Source organism: Lepus europaeus, chromosome 10 (assembly GCF_033115175.1).
Source record: "Lepus europaeus isolate LE1 chromosome 10, mLepTim1.pri, whole genome shotgun sequence".
Taxonomy (NCBI): Eukaryota; Metazoa; Chordata; class Mammalia; order Lagomorpha; family Leporidae; genus Lepus; species Lepus europaeus.
This window is the reverse complement of record NC_084836.1, coordinates 105,234,110-105,256,982: the sequence shown is the minus strand read 5'-3', so window position 1 is coordinate 105,256,982 and position 22,873 is coordinate 105,234,110. Positions and strand designations below refer to the sequence as shown.

The 22,873-nt window shown below is 60.9% G+C and overlaps 1 protein-coding gene across 1 annotated transcript in view; it reads left to right on the top strand.

The window, feature by feature from the left end:
* Positions 1–21,817, top strand: part of TGM2 (transglutaminase 2) — a 28,301-nt gene extending 6,484 nt beyond the window's left edge. The window contains exons 3-13 of the mRNA XM_062204188.1: positions 543–785; positions 3,555–3,673; positions 5,928–6,056; positions 6,874–7,051; positions 10,016–10,151; positions 10,732–10,835; positions 12,589–12,831; positions 13,779–14,051; positions 18,363–18,523; positions 19,415–19,551; positions 20,576–21,817. Coding sequence (XP_062060172.1) covers positions 543–785; positions 3,555–3,673; positions 5,928–6,056; positions 6,874–7,051; positions 10,016–10,151; positions 10,732–10,835; positions 12,589–12,831; positions 13,779–14,051; positions 18,363–18,523; positions 19,415–19,551; positions 20,576–20,726 — 1,874 coding nt within the window. The 3' untranslated portion in view covers positions 20,727–21,817. The remainder of the gene's footprint in view (positions 1–542; positions 786–3,554; positions 3,674–5,927; positions 6,057–6,873; positions 7,052–10,015; positions 10,152–10,731; positions 10,836–12,588; positions 12,832–13,778; positions 14,052–18,362; positions 18,524–19,414; positions 19,552–20,575) is intronic.
* The last annotated feature ends 1,056 nt before the right edge of the window (positions 21,818–22,873 follow it).

Here is a 22,873-nt window from a genome sequence, read left to right as displayed (position 1 = left end):
GCACTGCCAGTGGAGGAGACACAGCGGCCCCGGGGAGACCTCAAGGGGCCCGGGGCCAGCGCTCTCTGCCAGCCTACAGCTGGGTTCTCAGGCCCCTGGCAGGGCATCCGAGGACCAAAACCCATCCTGCTTGGAGACTGAAAGAGAAATCAGACGTAGCAGGGAAGGGTTCAGGCAGGAGGGAGAACCCTTGGGGAGTATCTCGCCTATTCCTGCCCAGAGACAGGGTGGTCTTCGCTCAGATCACTGCAGGGTGGAGCAGTGTCTCAGACCCTATGCCCCGTGCTGCCCTGTCCCCTCTCCCAGGGGACCCTGTCTGGTTGTAGACCTACTGTGTGCACATGGCTTTTCATGCTTTCCCACAAACCCACTGCACGAGGCAGGGCTTCTGCGCCCACTTTACAGATGAGGAAACTGAGGCCAAGGGAGATTTAACCCCTGCCAAACTGTCCGTGGTGAGCGGCAGAACTAGGCCTCGAACCTGGGCCGCGGGACCCCAGATGTGCCCACCACGGCTCATGGCTGACTTTCTCCCTCCGCAGGCCCAGCCCCCAGCGAGGAGGCAGGGACCAAGGCTCGCTTCCCGCTGTCCGATGCCGTGGAGGAGGGCGCCTGGACAGCCTCGGTGGTGGACCAGCAGGACGGCGTCCTGTCACTGCAGCTCAGCACCCCGGCCACCGCCCCCATCGGCCTGTACCGCCTCAGCCTGGAGGCCTCCACCGGCTACCAGGGCTCCAGCTTCGTGCTCGGCCACTTCACCCTGCTCTTCAACACCTGGTGCCCGGGTGAGCCACGCTCCATGGGTGGGCGGGGACCCCACCACCAGAGGCCACTGAGGGCTGGAAGGCCAGGCTGGATGGAGTGTGGCCCCTGGCCAGCTCTGCCATTCTCGCGAAGACGGTATAGGCAGGGAGCCCCGTGACCTGGCGCAGCCACACGGCCACCGAAGGAGTCAGCCACGTGTGAGGCCCTCACGCTCCCGTGGCGCTGTCCGTGGTTTCCTGCAGCTACACCGGAGCAGCACCAAGTGGGGAATTTACAAACGTTTGGGGTTCGTTTGGCTCACGGTTCTGCAGGCCGGCCATCTGCACACCTGCAGCGAGAGCACAGGGGTGGAAGAGAGCAAGAGGGGGCGGGGTCTCTGTCCAGATGCCAGGCGGACCCACTCGTGCCCACAGAGCCTGTGTGGCCCAGTCACCTCCCCTCGCCGCAGCCTGGGGATCCTCAGGGCACAGGGTCGCTCCCAGCACCAGAGTACGGCAGTGGCTTGGCGGCCCCATGTCTCGAGTGGGAGCCCGCTGACTCCAGGGCTGGGCCCCCACGTTGTGGGGGAGCTGAGGCTGGCCTGAGCTTGAGGGAGGGGGCGGGGCGGCCCCGCCCCCACTGAGGCCTCCCTCCAAGGCCTGGGCCTCAGCTTTCCTTCCTGCTGTGCCGCAGTGAGGCTGGGAGTGAGGACTCCCCCGCACCCAGCAGTGCCAGCCTGGCAATGGAGTGCTCCCCCCACCTGCCACCGAGCCTGGGCCTGGGCAGGGTCCTGCCACCCCACCCCCTTAGGGAGCCACCTCCTTATTGGGCCACTGCTGTGTTTTTTCCTTTTCCTATTTTGGGCATTCTGACTTGAGCACTTCTGCCCATTTGGGCTTTCGCTTTCCAATGTGAGCAGCGGGCCCCAGGTCAGCGCTCGGCTCAGAGCTATCCCTGCGGGAGTCACGGCTCCCTGTCCCCCAGATGTCCCGGGGCCCCAGGGCCTGTAGCTCCCAGGTTTTCCCTCGCATCTGCTCTCTCTGTAGGAGCCCCAGGTGGCCTGCCGTAGGGCCTGTGTTGTTGCAAGTGCCCTGGCCCACAGGAAGCAATTTCTGGGGCCAGAAGTGGCCCTGCGGACTCTGTGTGCTGGCTTTGAATTTGAGGTAGTTGGCAGGCGGCTGCAACTAGTACCCAGCCCTTCCGCCCCGGGACGAGCCCTGGCCCGGGCAGCAGAGCTCCAGGGACAGGAGTGTGGACTGGGGGGGATGTCCCATTTCTTCTGCCCTGCCTCGCCCGGAGGGGTGGGGTGGCCGCCAGCCAAGCAGGGCGGTGACTCAAGGGACCCACATCCCAGGGCGGGAGTGGGAAGAGGCAGGAAGTCCGGAGGGGGAGGGGGAGGAAATTGCTCGGATGGGTGGGAAAGGGCCAAAGGGCCGGTTGCCTGTGAAAGGAGACCCTCCTGTGTCAGGGCTCCACCACGGTCATGAGCGAGCGGTCAGGAGAGAGCGCCAGGCTGGTGGCGTCACCAGCCCGGGGCCAGTTCCACCCAGGCGACACTCCCCCTGATGTCAAAGCACCGAAGGCTTCCACTGTCTCTCCCACGCCAGCAGGCAGAGTCACAGCCAGGGTCGTGTAAGGTGGATTTTCACGGCGTGGTCTCGGGAGCCGTGGAGCAGCAGCCCTGAGCGTCTGCCCTCATCGCCTTCGCCGCCCTCGCTGTGCTGATCGGGGCTGGCGGGCGCCACGGGAGGATGTGGCTGAGCCCCGGGACCCCAGCCCGCTTCTCCAAAGTCAGAAGACACCTGGATGCTTCTGCCGCGCGGTGCCCTCATGTGGCGCGGTCACCGCAGTGGAGGGAGGCGTTGATTCGTGTTTGTGGGAGGGGCTCCACAGACGATGGGCGTCTGGGGCCCACCAAGGCCGGAGCGTGGTCCTGGCCTTCCCCCTCCGAGCCTCGGTTTCCCCATATGTGAAGTGGAGACGACAAAGCTGGCCTGACCCTTGGGCTCTGGCCACCTGGGCCCACCTTTCTCCCTTTGCCACCCTCAGGGGACTGGTGCCCCGTGTCCGCCAGCGGCCACACCTTAGCTCCCTCTGCTCCTGCTTAGAGCACCGTCTGCCCGGCCCCAAGTGCCTCACCCTTGGCCATTTCGCACGGCGACATTCAGATGCCACCTCCTCCAGGGAGTCCTCCCTGAGCTTCCTGCTGGACAGGACCCAGCCCCCTCTGAGCTGCAGCGACGCTTCCTTGGTCTTGCCCAGTCCGGCACTGGCCTTGACTCAGGCTCCTCCTCACGCTGGATCACGGCTGCAGTTCCCAAGCAGCTTTCCCAAGTGCAGCCGCTTCCATTCTCAGGCTAACACAGCGAGGTGCAGAGTGGACGGAGAAGGCCAGGTGGGGGTCAGGGACAAGGGTTTCTGGACTCCTAGTCCAGGGCGCTTTTCCCGTTCTCTTGATTTGGCGTCCATTTCCCCTGCTGAAAAAATATTCTCCGGCCTCAGTTTTCCCATCCTTGAAATGGAGCTTTCAAAGTTCCCTTTGTCGGTGGTCGTGAGTGTCTTGCGGAGTTGCATGCCCGAAGGCGTGCTGTCCACTTATCACCGGCCCTGGCACGGGGCAGTGCTGGCTGGATGGCAGCCTTTGTTGCCACTGATAACTTCCCTCACTGATGTGGGATTGCTGGTTAATGATTGGTTTTCCCAGTTCAAGGATGGAAGCCACCTCGGAGGTGCAGGCCTGGTACAGGAAGCAGGCACCCAGCTGGGCCTGGCCAGACCCGGAGCTGAGTCCCCTCTCTTCCCGCCCACAGCCGACGCCGTGTACCTGGACTCGGAGGAGGAGAGGCGGGAGTATGTGCTCACACAGCAGGGCTTCATCTACCAGGGCTCGGCCAAGTTCATCAAGAGCGTCCCTTGGAACTACGGGCAGGTACGGCCGCCCCCTGCCTGTCCCGAGCACTGGGCCCTGGGGTGGAGACAGGCACAGGTGCAGAAGTGCGTGTGGACGGCAGAGTCGCCCACGCCAGGCTGTCAGGGTGCAAGGGCATTGAGAGGGCTGAAGGCCCCGAGAGGGCCAAGCCAGGCCTCAGGTCACACAGCAAAGGCTGTGTGGATTCCGCTGGGCGGGGCTGGGAGGGGAGCAGTGGATCAGTCAAGGCCACGTGTGAGTGACAGCACCTGGGGCCGTGCACCCTGCGCTGGGCTGCCGACCCTGGGGCAGCAACTGCTGCCTCCACCCCCAACCTGGACCCCCACCCCCTCGCTGGGTCCTGAGGGCTGGGGACGCCTGAGAACCTGCATTTCTAACAGGTTCCTAGGTGACGCCGATGCTGCTGGCCCAGGGACCGCTGCTGTGGTTGTGTGGGTCAGCCGAGTGCACAGCAGGGCAGAGCGGCCGAGGCCAAGGGCAGCGAGCGGTGATTTCTCCCAGATCTCTGAATTGGCCGGGGCCGGGCCGTCCAGACAGGCGGGGAAGCTCCGTGCTGCGCACCCACATACTGGGGATCATTGGCAAGATATCACCCCAGTGACCCCAGGAGCCAGGTGCTTCTCCTGGTCTCCCATGGGGTGCAGGGCCCAAGCACTTGGGCCATCCTCCACTGCACTCCCTGGCCACAGCAGAGAGCTGGCCTGGAAGAGGGGCAACCGTGATAGAATCCGGCGCCCCAACCGGGACTAGAACCTGGTGTGCCGGCGCCACAAGGTGGAGAATTAGCCTGTTAAGCCACGGCGCCAGCCAAGGGATGTGGATTTTTTTAAAGATTTATTTATTTATATGGAAATCAAACTGATGAGAGAGAGGGAGACGCAGAGAGAGAATCTCCCATCTGCTGGTTCACGCCCCAAATGGCTACAACAGCTGGGTAAGGCCAGGCTAAAACCAGGAACCTGGAACTCCATCCGGGTCTCCCACCCAGTGGCAGGAACCCAAGCACGTGGGCCATCCTCCGCTGCTTTCCAGGCGCATTGGCAGGGAGCTGGATCGGAAGGGGAGCAGCTGGGACTCGAACCAGAGCTCCAGTGTGGGAGGCTGCGTCCCCGGCAGCACCCGGTGCCTGCCCCAGTGGGACAACTACCGATTCCGATGCAGGATTTCACGAGGAAGCGAATGGGCTGTTCTTCCCCAGGGCTGTCCATTCGCTCCCGAGAGGCAGGACGAGGCCAGGTCCGACCCCTCCTCACGTCGCGAGGTCCTGTCCCGCGTCCAGGCCTGTGCTGGACTGCAGGCACCGCCCCTGCATGGCCCCGGGATGAAAAGACCCTGGTGGGGAGGGAGTGGCTTGAGGACTTCTCAAAGGAATGGGGACATTGGAGCTGGGCTTTGAAGAACCGATAGGAGTTTGCTGGACAAGGAGGCGGGAGCGCGGTGCAGCAGGTAAAGGGACCATCCTGAGCAGAAGCTCCGAGGCAGGGACGTTTGTCCTCTGGCCTGGGCGTGACTTGTGTGTGAGGGAGCCCCAAGGAGTGAGACGAAGCAGCCACCGCTCACAGCACCGGAGGGACGCAGTAGGGAGCCAGGAAAGCGTCCAAGCCAGCACGGAGGGAGACCTGTGCCAAGCCCCAGAGATGGGGAGCGGAGGGCAGGCAGGGGAGTCCCTGGAGATGTCAGGTGTGTGTGTGGGGGGAACCCCACGGAGGGAGACAAGGAGGCCGCGCTGCTTTTGGCTAAGGTAACCTGAATTGCAGGGCTGAGAAGGTCTGAGCGGCACAGCGTGGTCGGAAGCGCGTTCCAAGGAGCTGAAGTAGGAAGTGCAAAAGCCCTGAGGCAGCGAGCCCGAGAGAGGAAATCAAAGGGGTTGGGGCGGACTGAAGGTTCGGCTGTGCAAAGGGCCTGGCAGGATTCCTGGGAGTCGTGGAAGTTAGTGCCACCTGCACCTGGGTTCCCGGCCGGGCAGTGTGTGGCGGTGGGGCTCTGGAGGCTGAGCCAGGCCTCCAGGGAAGAGGGTAAGGGGCAGTGGCAGGGCCTGAGGGGACTCAGGGAATGGAAGCCCCAGGCAATGTGGGCCCTACTGCAAGTTCCCGGGTCCCTGTCCCCTCTCCCCTTGCACTCAGGTCCTAAAAGTCTCGTCCTGCCCCACCCCCTCCTGGGCCGGGAGATGTGGCTGTTGGGGGTTTCCAGGCAGGCTTCCTGGAGGAGGCGGCTCCTCAGCTGCCTCATCCTGCTGTGGTTTCCTCTGACGCAGTTTGAGGACGGGATCCTGGACACCTGCCTGATGCTCCTGGACATCAACCCCAAGTTCCTGAAGGACTCCTGCCGCGACTGCTCGCGCCGCAGCAGCCCTGTCTACGTGGGCCGGGTGGTGAGCGGCATGGTGAGTGGGCGAGTGGCAGGGCCGCCCCCGGCCCCAGCAGGCTCCTCCCTCCTCGTGGTGCAGAGGTGGTGCCCTGAGGAAAGCTGAGATCACGGTGCGTCTGCGGGTCATCAGTTCAGGAAATGTTCGCCACATACCCAGCTCCATCCTAGGTGCTGGGGACACGGCCGGGTACGCGTCATCCCAGGTCCCCGACTTCATCCGCTTGCATTCCGGAGGGCGGCCGGTACTGACCGAGGCCTCACGTGACTTGGTATTAACACGCTGCACACGCTGGAGGGGTCCAGGCGTGTGAGAGTGGCCGCCGGCTTGTCCTCCCCTCAGCGAGAGCCGGAGGACCCTCCCTAAGCCATCGAGCGCTGAGCCGGTGGAGCTAGGAGGAGGGGGTTTTCCCAGCACAGGGTACAGCTTGTGCGAAGGTCCTGGGGGGGCAATGACTTTGGCAGGGCTGAGGGACAGGAGAGAGGTCGGCGTGACTGGAGTGAGTGGGGTACCTGAGAGGCAGCAGGTGCAGAGGTGGGCGGGGCCTGTGGGCACGGCTTCTAGTCTCTCGGTTGTGGTGGAGTGGGGGGGGGGGGGATACCTGCATCTGGGTGAGGGCCACAGTGAGTCTTTCTAAAACTTGGATCTCACCGTGTCATGAGCCAGCCACCCTGTGCTCACAGGGCACACTCACACCTGCAGGCGCGCTTCTGTGTCCTCGGCGCCTCCGACACACCGCCGTGTGCCACACCACACCGTGGGCCTGTGCACCTCCACTGGTCTGGGGGTCACCCTGACCCCAGGCTCAGCCCCTCACGACCCCCAATGGTTGCAGGTCAACTGCAACGATGACCAGGGCGTGCTGCAGGGACGCTGGGACAACAACTATGGCGACGGCGTCAATCCCATGTTCTGGATTGGCAGCGTGGACATCCTGCGGCGCTGGAGAGACTATGGCTGCCAGCAGGTCAAGTACGGCCAGTGCTGGGTCTTTGCTGCCGTGGCCTGCACTGGTGAGCTGGGGCCTGCCCTGGGAGGGGGCGCTCAGGAGACACGGAGGAGGCCGTGTGGGCTTGGGGATGAAAATGGGGGCTCTGGAGCCAGGCGCACTGGAGTTAAAAATGCCCACTCTCCCACTCACTTGCTCAAGCAAATGACTTCTTCTTTCTGGGCTCAGTTCTCTGTTCTGTAGAATGGGTATAACAGGCCCTACCTCCTAGGGTTCTGCTTCATGCAGAGCCCAGCCCAAGGTGGCCCGAACCAAGCACTGGGTTAGCTGCCAATCACTTGATGATGGTAGCACTATCAAAGATGAAGAGGGAGAACGCATGGTTTAAAATGCAGAGGGAGAAGATAAAACAATGTAAAGCAAAAAAAAAAAATTAAAGATCTTAAATCTTATTAAAAAATAGGATCTTGGCAATTTAAACCCCAAAAGTGTTGGCGGCTGTTCCAGGGCTGCTGGGAGCCCAGGCTGAGTGCCAGTCCCCGCTGTGCCTCCACCTGCCTGATGGAGCCCTCCGTGTGTGCGGGCTAAATCCTCACGCCTCTGAGCCTCAGCCGTGGGCTCCGGGGCCTTGGCGTCTGAATGGCTGCGGGGGTTAACTGAGCAAATGCGGGGGCGGGGTGCAGAGCAGCCACACACAGTGCAGCCCTGGGCTCGGGAGACCTCCAAGGCTCCCAGGCGCCATGAGCTGCGTTCAGCCCCCTGGGCAGAGGCCCGGGGTGCCCCCCGCCCCCGCCATGTCGCCCAGGCCAGCGGGCCGGTGGAGGTAGCACAGGCTCCCAGCTCGGCTGCCCTCGCCTGTTCCCCTGCCTGCCTGCCCGCTGCTCCCTTGTGACCTCTGAATTTCCCTTCCTTCTGGGAATCCCCTGTGCCCGGCCCCTCCCTCTGAGGGTTTTTGCCTTTGTCACCCCGGCTGGGGCTGCCTGGAGGCCCCACGGTGGGCCGCGTCCTGGGCTGGACTCTCCAAGCCCTGCCAGGTCCCTGCCGTCTCCTTTTGCAGGTGGTAGGTGACGGAGTCGGAGACTTGGCCAAGTCCATGGGCTCCGGAGCCGCACTCCCCGGGCTGGACCCCAGCTCTGCCCCTAGCCCGGCTGGGCGAGACCAGGTATCTCCACGCCTGTGTCCTCATCCGTACAAGGAGGTGATGGTGACTGAGCTAACTGTCGCCCCAGGGAGGTGATGTCTGAGTACTGGAGATGCCACTTAACAGGGACCCTGGCTTGGATGATACTTGGGTTTGGGATTTTCCAGGGAAAGCTGGGATGCCCAAGTCCTCGGCTGGACCCCTGGGCAGTGCTTGGCGCGATGGGCCTGTGACCCGCGTTGCTGTCCCCAAGTGCCTCCTCTGTGCTCGTCCTGCACCGCCCAGGGCCTCTCGTGGAGTGGAGTCAGCACAGCGTCCCAGACATGCTGCTATTATTAGCGCCTCTTACTGCGGAGGAGGGGGCTCTGAGAGGGGAAGTGGCTGGCCCAAGGTCACACAGCTGGAACGCGGCGCGGTTGCGCTCAGTCCTGGGGCCACTCCAGCCCGGCCCAGAAACGCCATCCCTGGGGCTCTGTGGGCAGCAAGACCAGGCCTCCCTGTCTCTGCAGCCGTGGCGTGCAGGACGCGCCTGGGGCTGGGACACAGTCTTGGGGAGGGCAGCAGTGGAGCCGGCCCCCGCCCAGGGCTCAGGCCATGGAAACAGGCAGGAGGTGAAGGGGCACAGCGCCTCCTTCCCCAGCCCCCACCGAGCCCACCCCAGGGCCATCCGGGAAGCTCTCACCCCACCCCACCCCACCCCCCGACCGTGGGTGGCAGGCTCAGGGCGAAGGTCACGTCCCCGCCCTTCCTCAAAAGGAAAAGGAAAACAGCGTCCCCCTGGTTAGGTTTTCTCAGGCTTTCTTTTTCACATCACCCTTTAGATACTAGTCCTTTACCGCCCTGGGGATCTGACCTTTCTAACGGACTTCAAAAGCACGCGTGAAAATAAGAGAGCTAAAAAAAATAATAAAAAATGAAAATAAGGGAGCTAGAGGCCCCGTAAGCCCCCGCAGGAGCCCCAGTGCCCCTTTCGCAAGATCCCTGAGGTTCCCGCCTGGGCAGCCGGGCTGGGGGTGCGGATGCCACGGACTAGCCAGCCAGTGTCCGCCTTGCTTAACCCCAGGTTGCAACATCAGCCCCTTGCCCAGCAGACAGAGCGTTGGCACAGATGCAGGGCCCTCCCTGCGAGACTGAGGTCCTTGACCTGTGGCCTGACCGTGTTTGGTGGGGTCACAGGCACTTAGAATGGGAATGACAAAGACAACCAGCTGTGCCGGGACTCTACCCGGAGGGGGAAAGGGGGGGCTGGGCCTGGCGGCCCAGAAGGAGCTGGGACTCCTGGCCTCTGTCCCTTCCACCTGCTCTGCTGTTCAGGCCCCACCCTGGATCCTTCTCCTGGGGGGGGGGATTCATTCATTCCCTCCTTCCTCACCCTCCACCAGAGTGCGCAGGGCCGGGGCTGGGCCAGGACTGTGTCCTGAGATCTCTCACTGTCCCTGGAGCACTAACTTGAGAGTCCTTGGCAGTCCCCTGCATTGGCAGCGATAGTTGCACTATGAACGCAAACGATGGGGCAGCCAAGCCTGGCACAGCGGCCTTCCAGCAGAGGCAACAGCATGTGCCGATGGCCTGAGGCAGGTGGGAGCGTGGAGTGCTGGGGCCAGTGTGGCTGGTGCGAAGCTTTGCAAGGAGGTGGCTAGGGCTCAGATCCTGCAGGGCCAAGGGCGCTGAAGGCTCATCAGAGACGTGTTGATGTCAGAGTAGCATTTTAGAGTCTCCTGTGGTGGCTGGGTGTACGGGGGACAGGATGGACAGGGGTTATCAGCGAGGTGGGTGCCATTGGCCAGGCAAGAGGGGCTGGTGCACACCTTACCGGCTAGACAAGGGCTACAGTGTCCCCTGGGTACAGATGGGCATGCGGAGGCCCTGACCCCGGTCCCCCAACAGTGCTGCGGTGTCTTGGCATCCCCACCCGGGTGGTGACCAACTACAACTCGGCTCATGACCAGAACAGCAACCTGCTCATCGAGTACTTCCGCAATGAGTTCGGGGAGCTCCAGGGTGACAAGAGCGAGATGATCTGGTGAGGTGGGGTCCGGGGTGGGGCCAGGGCCCAGTGCAGATGGAGGGCCCCACGGAGAGGAAACCTGGGGAGGCTGCCTGGAGGGGGTCACATTTGAATTGGGCCTTAGGAATTGAGAGGTGTTTGGGCGGAGGGAAGCAGGGCCTGGGGCGGGACAGCAGGGGCAGAGTCCTAGCACAGGCAGCAGGGAGTCTGGGTGGCAGGTTAGGGAGCTGGCTGCAGGTGTCACTCAGGGCTGTGCTGATCAGGGGCCAGGAGGGCTTGGGGTCGGGGGTGGGAGATGCAGCGGGAGGCTGAGCTGTGGTCCAGGCTGGTGGTGATGAGGCCTGAACCGGGCTCCTGAGGGTTAGAAAGGAAGGTGGGAACCAAGAAGGGAGGAGCTGCTAGGTAGGGGTGGGGCGGGCAGGGGCAGAGATGAGCTGAGAAGGCCCCAAGGGACAGGGGTGAGTACCAGGGTGGGGGATGGGGAAGATCAGGGGGAGTCGAGAACTCACTGGGTTCAGTGGGACCCACAGTGGGTGGTCTGCTTGGAGGAGGTGACAGTGAGAGCTGTCAGTGTTCTGCTTTGTTTCCCCTCCAGGAACTTCCACTGCTGGGTGGAGTCGTGGATGACCAGGCCTGACCTGCAGCCTGGCTACGAGGGGTGGCAGGCCCTCGACCCGACGCCCCAGGAGAAGAGTGAAGGTAAGCAGGCGTGGTCCCAGCACCTGGATGGGGAAACAGGCCTGGCGAGCTCACAGGGTTCACCCAGGGAGCGGCAGAGCTCGGATTCTGACCCTGAGACCCCGACGGGCCCGACCGAGCCCGGGGACCGCCTGTGTTGGGGAGAAGTGATTCAGAGAAGTCATTCTTTGAAGAAGCTCAGAGGAAAAGACCAAACAGCAGCGTCTTCCTCCTCGCCACCAAACACAATCATTAACATTCGCACACAGCTCCCAGCAACCTCAGCTCACACATCTGTGTGTGCGACAGAGTGACAGCACGCCAGGATGCCAGGGCAAGATGTGGCAACACATACAGCCCCCTGCTCAGAATATTTTAAAATGCATTGACTGCAATGCACAGGGTCACAAAGAGAAGCCAGCATAGCTATCACAAGGCCTAAACGCATGCTCTATGCGTGTTCATGTGACCAGCTCTAGTGGGGGTTGGTGACTTCCTAACACAGAGAGAGAGGTGCGTAAGAGGCGTTTCCTGCTACCTCTGAACACTGCCAAGTGGCACGCAAGCATCTATAGTGCCTTTTTTTTTTTTAAATATTTATTTTATTTATTTGAAAGGCAGAGTAACAGAGAGGGAGGGAGAGAAAGAGATCTTGCATCTGCTGGTTCACGCCCCCAAAGAGCCACAATAGTCAGGCCTGAGCCAGGTCAAAGCCAGGAGCCTGGAACTCCAGCCAGGTCTCCCGGAGAGTGGCAGGGGCCCAAGCGCTGGGGCCATCTTCCACTGTTCTCCCAGGCAGCTGGATCAGAAGCGGAGCAGCTGGGACTCGAACCAGTGCTCGCATATGGGATGCCAGCACCAACAGTGGCGGCTTAACCCCCTGAGCCACAGTGCTGGCCTCAATCTGTGTGTGGTTCTTGTGGGTGATGAGTCACAGGCACTCCCAAGGCTACTGAGGTTTGTTGCTGGCTTTTGCAATCACAGTGAGTGTCAGCAAAGTATAGTGGAAGTAAAAATGCCATTGTTTTCCCATCCAAGTTCATGGTCCCTTAAATGCTGCTGGCAGCGCCTTCGCGGTCTGTGGACCCGGCGCCCTGCATGCGGCCCTGTTCCCCAGCTCGGTTCATTCTCCATGCAGCATTAGCATTTCTCCAGTGGATGGCTTTCTGCGATCTGAGTTTCAGTTTATGTCACCGTGTGCCACCATGCGGGCTGTTGAAACATGCCTTCCCAGCTGGAGTCCCTAGCCTCAAAGCCTGTGTGCGAGATGGTTGCAATCCAGCCTGAGATAAAAACCAAGAGTCACGTTCCTTTGGCAACACACACTGCCTTTGGCCCCCAGCATGAGCAGTACCTGGGGCAGGTGCACCCCTGCCTATCGGGCTACCTGCCGCTTTGCTCCGTTAGCTCCTTAGGATGCCTGGGGATAAACTTCTATTCCAGTCATCAAATTCATGCATCACATTTAGTTTGTACAGAGAGCTTTATGTCTGTAACTCATGTTCCAAATATACCCATCCCCCCTGCCTTGAAGCTGCAGCTCAGGGAAGGTAATGATCACCCCAAGCCCCACAGCAAATAAGGGCCGAGCTGGGACTTGAACCCTAAGAGCCAGACCTCACAGTCTGTTCTAATCCCTTACTCCGCAGTGGTCCCACAGTCACAGGGTTGCGTGGCTTTGAGACTGTTTTTGTCGCCGAGTTGTGCAGGGTTTGGAGGACACTAGCCTCCCCTCGGCCCAGCCTGTCTCTTCCCCCTTCTCCCCTGCACCCAGGGACATACTGCTGTGGCCCCGTTCCGGTTCGCGCCATCAAGGAGGGTGACCTGAGCACCAAGTACGACGCGCCTTTTGTCTTCGCCGAGGTCAACGCCGACGTGGTGGACTGGATCCAGCAGGAAGATGGGTCCATGCACAAATCCGTCAACCACTCCCTGGTGGTGGGGCTGAAGATCAGCACGAAGAGCGTGGGCCGCGACGAGCGCGAGGACATCACCCACACCTACAAGTTCCCGGAGGGTAGGCGCCCGCGCTCCCACAGACAAGCCCAGCGGGCGCGCGCATGTTACTTCTGCACCCATGACTGGTGCATGCATTCTGTTTGAAGAAAGTTCACAGAGCCCAGGGAGGGTAAAGCCCCAGCCTGTAGCACCAGCATCCCACATGGGCACCGGTTTGAGTCCCAGCTGCTCCACTTCCAACCCAGCTCCCTGCTACTGCGCCTGGGAAAGCAGCGGAGGATGTCCAAGTGCTTGGGCGCCTGCACTGATTCACTCCTCACATGGCTGCAACGGCTGGGGCTGGGCCAGGCTGAAGCCAGGAGCTTCTGGGTCTCTCACGTGGGTGCAGGGCCGAGGGAGGCTTGAGTGCTCAGCCGGGAGGGAGCAAGCAGAAGGAAACAGTGCTCTCCCTGGCCTTGGCGAGGGCTCAAGCCAGGGTTTGCCAGGAGAAAAAGATACATGCACCTAATAACACTGCAGGGCAGGCGAGAATAAAAGGTGTCCAGGAGAGGGGTAAATAGTGGGGGAGGGGGTCCCGCCCCCTGGAGAGCTGGACAGCAGAGAAGGGGAGGGGAAGGGCTTCGGGCAGAAGTGCTTCCTGTGCAAACGCTCGGCAGTGAGAAAGCCTGCATCGTGTTCACACCAAGGATGAAGGATGCACCAGGCACTGGGTAGGACAGGGAACTAGGTAAAACACTGGTTTAGCCCTGGAGCAACTCAAGGAGCTAAACACGTAAACGGAAAATAACCGGGGAGGGGTAGTCAGAGAAAGCTTCCTGGAGGAGGAGTCACTGGGGGCCGGGTTTTGAGGGATGCCTAGAAGTTGACGCTCTGTCCTCCTCCCGGCCCAGGAACGAGGGGAGCGACTCATTCAGTGCTGCTCCAGGTCACAGGACTGGGAAGCCAGCGCCTGGCCCTTCCCACGGAGCCCCCATTCCAACTGTGGGTGGGGCTCTCTTCCCACAGGGTCCCAAGAGGAGAGGGACGCCTTCACCAGGGCCAATCACCTGAACAAGCTGGCCGAGAAGGAGGAGACGGGGGTGGCCATGAGGATCCGCGTGGCCGAGAGCATGAGCAAGGGCAGCGACTTCGATGTCTTCGCCCACATCACCAATGACACGGCCGAGGACCGCGCCTGCCGCCTCGTGTTGTGTGCCCGCACCGTCAGCTACAACGGGGTCCTGGGGCCCGAGTGCGGCACCATGGACCTGCTCAGCCTCGCCCTGGAGCCCTTCTCTGGTAAGGCCCTGAGCTCCTGGGTGCTGCCGGGGTGCCCCCGGGGATGCTAACCTGGCCTTGACTCGGCGTCGGTGCCCTGAGCGCTGTTCTCATCACACACGTGGCAGGGCCAGTCCATCACTGCCCCCGTTTGCCAGATGAGGAAATGGAGGCAGAGAGGTGACGCCATGGTTCCCAAGGTCACATCGCCAGGAAGTGACGGGTTCCGAGACCTGAACCTGCCCTTGCGGGAAAAGGTTCATGGAGAACGGAAGCATAGCCCACGTCTGTCCTGCTGCCCACATTTCCGAAATCGTTCTTTCCTAACACACGTTTTCCAGGGGCTCTTGGAAGAGCACTCGCACCGTCTTAGTTCATTTCCTTTCATCCCCGTGACCCCAGCTGCTTCCCCAGTCCCTCTGCCAGCCTGCCAGCTGCTCCTCGCTCCTTGGGGGCCTCTGCCCGCCACCCCTGCTGCACCGTCCTGTGGCCTGGACGCTGTGGGCCTCAGGGGGACAAGGCTGCAGCTGGCGTCGCCTGTGCAGCTCCTCACACGGCAGGGGAATCCAGGGCAGGACCCCCGGCTCTGCGCTCTCCTGGCTCCAAGCCCCATTGCCCTCTAGTACCACTGCAGTTAAACTTATACTTTTGTCGGCTCTGAGGCAAGGTAGCCATTGGTGGCCAGAAGCTGCCGTATTGAACCAAAGAGCTCAGACGGCAACAGCAGGGGGGTGTCCAGGCCTATGTGGGGGTGTCTTCTCCCTGGCCTGGCTGCCCTGCCAGGCAGACCCCTTCCCAGGGAAATCCTGGAGATAGATGAGCCAGCCCTCAGCCCCGCCTCAAGCCTCTGGGCCCTCTGCTGTGGCTGCAGGCTTTGTCACAGTGCCCGGTGATCTTCCTACAATTGTTTGGAGGCCCTCAGGTCACGCGGTGAGGCAGTGCAGAGCAGTGACACCCCCCCCCCCCGCCAGCAGCCCAGGCCCCCTCTCCTACAAGCTGGCAGCAGGGTCCTGGGGCCAGGAGAGCATGTGGCTGTCCTCTGTGGGGCACACTGACCAAGCAGAGCATCGCTCCTGGGGATGCTCTGCGTCACCAAGGCCGGTGGCCACTTCCCTGCACCTACACGACAGTGCAGAACTTTGCAGGGGTAAGAGGTTGTGCACACAGTAGGCATTCAATACCCGGGACCCGCTAGGAACCCAGGTGGGACAGGTTCTGTGCTTATGGCCTCTACTGCCCACCCCCTCCTACCCCCTCCCGCCTGCAGAGCCAGTACTAGTCCCTCTCATTGCTATGGTCACCTCTGCCTCCGCCCTTGACCGCCACGGGCTGGCGCACTGGGCACGGCCTCTGAGTCCCTGAGAAGGCCGCTCTGTGGTCTTGACAGTGCCACTCCTGCCTTTTCCGTCTTGGACCCACTGTGGGCACTCCTGCAGCCGCACCCTTGGGGCAGAGCCCCTTGGCACTGGACCCTGACACTCATGCTGTTGAAAGATCTATTCAGAAGCATTCAGTCTTGCCTCTGCCGTCTTCTAAATGGACAGCCTTGGGCAAACATGCTCTCTGAGCCGCAGTTATACCCATCTGTGAAACGGGACGACAGCATACCCACCCGTGAGGGCTGAGAGAAGAGGGGTGCTCAGGGAACTTCTGGAGTGTGCAAAAGGGTGCTGGGGTGAGCAGGAAGCAGAGGCGCAGGGAGCCCCAGGAGCCCCACCCAAGGCTCTTTTTCAACACCTGCTGTCCCAGATGGTGCTGGTGACTCTGAGCTCAGTGGTTCCTGGGCCCCTGCCATGGTGCCGGTGTGGAAAGGACTTGGCCCTCGCCTCTGGTTCCAAGTCCCAGAGTCACGGGCAGGGTCCGTCCCCGAGTGTGTGCAGTGGTCAGGGCTCTGACGTTCGGCTTCCCGCGGTCCCCTGGCCGCAGCCCTGGGTGTTTCTCTCGGCCGTGCCAGGACCCAGGCCCCCTTGGCAGGGCCCCCAGCCCTCTTGAACACATACCTGTCGCTCCTTCTCTGCGCTTCCCAGGAGAGGAAGTGGCTTTCCTGGAATGTGTGGCAGGAGCTGAACCCAGGCCTGGGCCACAGCTACCAAATGATTCCCTCCTTGGCCTCTGGGAGTCACCCCTGGCCTCCCAGAGACCATCAGGCAGCGCTGGGGGCATTGTTCTGCCCTGGCTTTGTGCCTGTTCTGGTGATGTGCCCACATCATAGGGGCCCCGCCTGGGGACAGCAGGGAGGGTTCATGGTTCATGCTGTCCATGCTGTCTGCTCTCCAAAGCCAGGCTCGCCCCGAGGGCGCCTCTCCCCCCCCCACCCTCGCCCCACTCCCTCCCTCCCACCTCCCAGGCTGCATTTCAGCTGAGTTGCTTGTTATTCTTTGCCGATAAGATCTGGGGGCTTTCCATGCGCTCACGGACAGGAAGCCAAGCCCGGGACAGCTGAACGGAATCCAGGTGCCCCCAGCCCTGCCTCCTCCTCCTTTGCTTCTCCTCCCTTCCCGCTTCACTCTTTCTCCTCTCTGCTCCCATACCTCCCCAGGTGGCCCCAGGCACCTCCTAGAACAGGCACCTCTGCACAGCGGCCTGTGGCCTGAGGCCAAGGCTGCAGTCAGGGCCTTGGCCTGCGGCTCTCAGTCCTGTCCTCCCTGGTCCCCGCCTCCTGGAAAAGTCAACAGCTGGGGCGGTCCTCAGGCTCCTGAGGACAGCGTTTGCCTTCTTTCCCGCGGAGCCGCTCAGACTTTCCATTCTGCTCCGCCGGGTTCTGCGCGGTCATTTTCACTCTGTCCTTCCTGGCACAGAAGTTGGGTTTTGTCCCCTGGCTCGCATCATTTGGTCAGAGGTGGCAGCAGACCCGTGCTGGGATCGAAAGGGCTGGAGACGCCATTGCAACACGGCCCACCCGCGTGCACTGAGAGAGAGGCCGTCTCTTGGGTCTCAGGCCTCCAGCTGAGCTCGGGTGCCAGCCGATCCCCGGCATCTGGGCCCCGCTTGTCGCTCTGTGACTGGACACTCAGCTCCTGGCCTCAGAGTGCCCAGCGGATCACGGTACCGCTGCACGACCTTGCTGGCCGGCCTCCAGCGTGGCCAGTCTGCAAGCGGGTACTGAGAGGCTTCCCTGCGCAGTACGGCCAGGCAGGGTAATGACGGGGGTGCACACGGCTGCATGGACAAGTCACCAATGGCCGAAGTTTGGGGAGTGCTGGCCTGGGGAGGGGAGGGTGAGGGCAGAGGGCAGAGAAAGGAGGCAGCAGCCTCTCTGCCGACCTGGCTCTGGTTCCGCTCCCAGCACCAGGGAGCCCGAAGAGCACCCCCAGGCTCCTGCTTGCCAGGGAAGCCCAAGGGGTAAAAGGGATCTGCCCAGGGGTCTCTGGGAGGAGGAAGGGAACAAGCAGGGCCTGGACAAGGCCTGTGGATTCTCAGGCCCATGCTCTTGTCTGCCTCCTGGACCCTGGTGCCCTCGGGCCTCAGTGTTCTTGTCAGAAAAATGGCTCAAAATCACACTTAGCACTAGTCTGGGGTGGGAGGGCTTGGCCCTGCCAGCTTCTTTGTCACCCGCTGTCACTATGTGAGGGTGGAAGTTGTGTCCCCAGGCTCAGGCAGTGGCCAGAGCCAGCAGCCAGGTCTACCCATGGGAGCGTCTAGTGGCAGAGGCGTGTCTTCATCTGTAGAATGGGCACAGTCCCGTCAAAGTGAGCCCCAGTCCAGAGAGGGCCGACTGTGCCGCTGGGCTCCAGACTGTCACTCAAACGCGCTCACGGCTCGTCCCGGCTGCCCACCCGGGCAATGAGACTGCGCCTGTGTGGGCCTCTGTTTCTTCACCCGTTAAGTCGTATGATGATAAACGTACAGCCTTTTGGGGGAGGAGAAGGTGGTAGGAGGTTGCATCGTGCCATGGGTCAGCTCTGATCCCCTCCCCCTGCCCCATGATGTGGCACCAGCACCCAGGGTGTATGGGGAGGGGAGGGTCTCCCCTGCCCCCGCCCAGCTAAGCCTTCCCACACCCTCCTGCACCAGGGTGAACATTGAGGACCTGGGCATGGAGGGCCTTGATCAAGGTCACCCGTTAGCAGCACCAGAAGCAGGATTACAACCCAAACGTGTCGGAGCCTGGGCACTTCCCCACCAGCCACCCTGCCTCCTGCTCTAGCTCCTCCCTGGAGACCCTAGAGCCAGGACAGGCCGGGGCAGGCCTGGGTCTGTCCAGGCACTCGCAGCTGAGACCTCCAGCAGCCTCCTTCCCCTCTCTGTGCCTGGTGGGGGTGGGAGAGGAGGGGTGGGAGCAGTGTTGCGGCACAGTCACGAGCTCCCTCCCTTCCCCTCCCTCCCGTGCAGAGAAGAGCATCCCCCTTCGCATCCTGTATGAGAAGTACCGGGACAGCCTGACACAGTCCAACCTCATCAAGGTGCAGGGCCTCCTCATCGAGCCAGCTGCCAACAGCTATGTGCTGGCCCAGAGGGACATCTACCTGGAGAATCCCGAAATCAAGATCCGGGTAAGGGCCAGCTGGGGCGGGGTGTGGGACGCACCTGCTTCCTTGCAACCTCAAGATGGTCTTTGGTGCCTCGGGGGTCCCCAACTCCTAGCCGCATCAGGGGAAAGCATCAAGAAGCCGAAAGAATTTGGGGCTTGTAGTGCCGGGGAGTGGAGCTAGGGTCCTGAGATGTAGAGATCTCAGGATCACGCTAAGGCTCGACCCCTGGCCCCAGGACCTTGGTGACGCTGCTGGGGCAGAGAGAGGCTGGAGGTGAGGGGCACAGACTGGCGCTTGACCACCTGGGCTTGTGACTGGGTGGCCCTGGCCATGTTACTGAGCCTCTGTGCCTCCGTTCGTTCATCTGCTGGTGCCTAGGGGTGTTGTAAGGCCTCACATGTTGTAAGTACATACACAGGAAGCATCCAGAGCCCTGCCCAGCACATGATAAAAGCTGCTCCTTCCACCACCAGCGTCACCATCATAGTGATTTACCCGGAGGAGTCATAGCACCAGTCCCCCGTAAGTGGTCACCTGCTCGGACTGGCATGCTGGAGCCCAGTCACTTCTCACAAAAGGCTTTTCTCTCTCATGCACACACCAAGGCTCAGAGAGGGCAGTAAGTGCCCGCAGTCACACAGCCTGTGACCTTTTACCTAGAACACGGTGGCACTTTGTGCATCTCCTCAGGCACATGGAGCCTCACTGCAACTCCGCAGAGGAGACCTGCGCCGGTGTCACCGCCATGTGTGTTTTCCAGGAGAGGAAACAGGCACAGAGCAGGGGGTGACAGTGACAGAGCTGGGCATGGCTTTGTTCAGCCAACACTGGGCCCAACTGCAGCAGTTACAGAGGCGGCCCAGGCTGGACCCTGCCTGCCCTGACGTCTGCCTCATCCCTGCCTCCTTCCAGGTGCTGGGAGAGCCCAAGCAGAACCGCAAGCTGGTGGCTGAGGTGTCCATGCAGAACCCGCTCTCGGTGCCCCTGACAGGCTGCTCCTTCACGGTGGAGGGGGCCGGCCTGCTCAAGGAGCAGAAGACGGTGGAGATGTGAGTGCGAGTGCTCGAGCTGCGAGCCTGGGAGAGCCCGAGGGCGTGGGGCTGCCCACACCCCCTCCCGCCATCGCTGTCCACTCCCAAACCCCTGCGGGCTGGAGCTCCTATCTCATTTCCTCTCTCAGCACTCATGCCACGTGAGCTATGTTCTGTGTGTCTTCACAAACAGGAACAATGACTCATAAGGGGTCTTAAACAAGTTCATGGAAAATGCAAATTATGAAAAATATGCATGGATTTCGATTTTTTACAACCAAATAAGCCTCTCTTTTAGTTCCATTTTCCATGAACTTTTTGAAGTCCCCTTGTATTTGATCTCCAAGCACCTAACTCAGTACGTGAGTCCTCACGTGAACAGAGACCTCTGCACTCTACATACATGTGCACGTATCCCACCTGTCTACACACATATGTATATGTAAGGGTATATTTCTGCTTTTTAAATTTTCATTTATTTTGTTTATATGACACAAAGAAGGAGACAAAGAGACAGAGACAGACAAACAGAGCTCCATCTCCCCAAATGCCTACAATGCCCAGGGCTGGGCCAGGCTGATGCTAGGAGTTGTAAACTGGGCGGCAGGGGCCCCAATACTTGAGCCACCCCCTGCTGCCTCCCCAGGGTGCGCATCAGCAGGGGCTGGAATTGGGAGTGGAGCCAAGACTTGACACGAGCACCGCAAAGTGGGATGCAGCCGTCCTGAGCAGTGTCTAATCACGTTACCATCGCTCACCCCCACTTATTTTTTGCTTTTCTACTTCCATACCTGTGCAGTAAAGGGCACAGACCATGGGTGTGCAGCCCAACGCACTTGCACACATGGGGCCACCGTGCCCCAAGTGCACTCCCCACATCCCTGCCCACACGGGCACTCGCTAGGCTCTCTGGGAGGGACACTGTCCAGGGCCCACTGCACTCTTGCTGATGCCAGCTCTGCATTTGCAGCAGCTCTGTGCTTGGTCCTCGGTGCCAGCCAGGCCTGGGCCCGCTCCTCACCTTCTTCCTGTCTCTCTGCAGCCCGGACCCCGTGGAGCCAGAGGAGGTGGTCAAGGTGAGGGTGGACCTGCTGCCGCTGCACGTGGGCCTGAGCAAGCTGGTGGTGAACTTCGAGAGTGACAAGCTCAAGTCCGTGAAGGGCTTCCGGAACATCATCATCGGCCCCTCCTAAGGGGCCTGCGCACTGCCCCCAGCCTGCGGAGAGCCCCCAGTCTGATACTAATCCTTACCCCAAGTTAACAGGCGACTTTTGCCCCTTCTTGGGCCCACAGCCCAGGGCGGGGGTGGGCTGCCAGGGGGACCCTTCGGAATGGGATGTACCCTGACAGCTGTCCTGACCACCTCTGCCAGCCTAGCCCCCCACCCATGCCCCTTAACCATGAGGACTGTTCCGTGCCATCACACTAGGAATCTTGACCTTGACTGACCACGGCTGGGGCGGGGGAGGAGGGAGCCATACCTCCTTACCCAGCCCAGGTAGCACCTGGGAAGCCAGCGATGGCCGCCACATTGTTGAATCCACTGCCAGCCCCCCTGGAGTGGGCACAAAAGGGGCAAAAGTGTGCCGGCTGGATGGCACTGCCTTCCCTCTGTGGTCCTCAGCTGCCCCTTGCATGTGATGGAACTGCTCATCTCCAAGTGCCTGATGCTGTGTCGCCCAGCCTTGTAAATAACCCCAGGGTCCGTTCCCTGCACCTGCAAGCCTTGGGTCCTGGGCCCACAGTGCTCCTGAGAGTGAAACGATGAGCATGCCGGCCCCTTCTCCCCGGCCCTGAGCCCAGGTGCCGCCCTTCAGATCTCAGTACTAGGGAAGAGCCCTGGGTGCCTGGACTCCCAGGAGCCTTAGCTGTGGATGCTGGTCACTGCCCAGTGAGGGCGGTGCCTTGGGCACGCCCTCTCTGCAAGGCTAGGACCTCCAGGCGCAGCCCTTGCCCCTAAGTTGTCATCTCTGGCTCTATGTCCTGCTCTGTGTGACTGGGCCTCCCTCAGGCTGGAAGGCGGTGTGGGAGAGATGAGGTCACAGTCACCAGGGTCCCCAAAATCCCAGAGAGGATTGGGGAAAACCGCACTGGTGCACTTGGAGTAGTTTCTGTTTTGCATGGGGAAGAATCACAAAGTGAGCCACTGTGTGCATGTTCTGTGTAGACATAGCTCTGGTTCTCTATGGTTCTGTAAGCTGTGGGGTTCCAAGCAGGCAGTGGATGTGCTTTTGAACCACAAGAAGCAAGCACTGAAATAAAAGAGCTTATCTGCTGCACTCAAGCGAGGTCTGCTCGGTTATGAGCCTTTGAGGGAGAGGGGTGGGCTTGCTCACACCCGGGCCAGCCGTGCCCTGCCCAGGAGCCTCGGCCTCTCGCCAGGTCTTTGTTTTGCTGTCCACCAACAAGCCATGTTTCGACAACAGCGAGCTTCCTGTGTTCCGGGAGCACTCTATGCAGGTGTCTACCTCTCAGCTTCCAAAAGTGAAGCCCCCGAGCCACAAGCGCCCGTCCTCGTCCTTGCCTGTTTTGCGAACTTCTACTCATTCTATAATGCATAACTCCGAAAGCACCTCTTCCATGAAGGTTTCCCTGACTTCTTCTCAAGGCCCCAGAGTGCTAAAATATGGATCCACCCCAACATTTATTCCAGGGAATTTTGGGTACACATTGGCATATCAGCCCCTCTACCCTGTCCTATCTGAAGTCTTCAAGGACAGGACCAACTGTCTCTTTTCTTTTCTTTCTTTTTTTTTTTTTTTACAGGCAGAGTGGACAGTGAGAGAGAGAGATAGAGAGAAAGGTCTTCCTTTTTGCCGTTGGTTCACCCTCCAATGGCCGCCGCGGTAGGCGCGCTGCTGCCGGCGCACTGCGCTGTTCCGATGGCAGGAGCCAGGTGCTTCTCCTGGTCTCCCATGGGGTGCAGGGCCCAAGCACTTGGGCCATCCTCCACTGCACTCCCTGGCCACAGCAGAGAGCTGGCCTGGAAGAGGGGTAACTGGGACAGGATCGGTGCCCCGACCGGGACTAGAACCTGGTGTGCCGGCGCCGCAAGGCGGAGGATTAGCCTAGTGAGCCGCAGCGCCGGCCCCAACTGTCTCTTAAATACACACGAGTAAATGCTGACTTGAACAATGTGTTTCAAGACCAGCACTGTCTAACCCAAGTGCAATATGAGCCACAACTATAAGTCACACGCTCGTGCATAACTGAGAATTTTCTAGCAGCCACATTAAAGTGTAAAAAGGAACAGAAATCAGTCTTCATGATGTGCTATATTTAACCCATGATGTCCAAAATATTATTGCAACTTGTAATCAACATAAACAATATTAGTGAG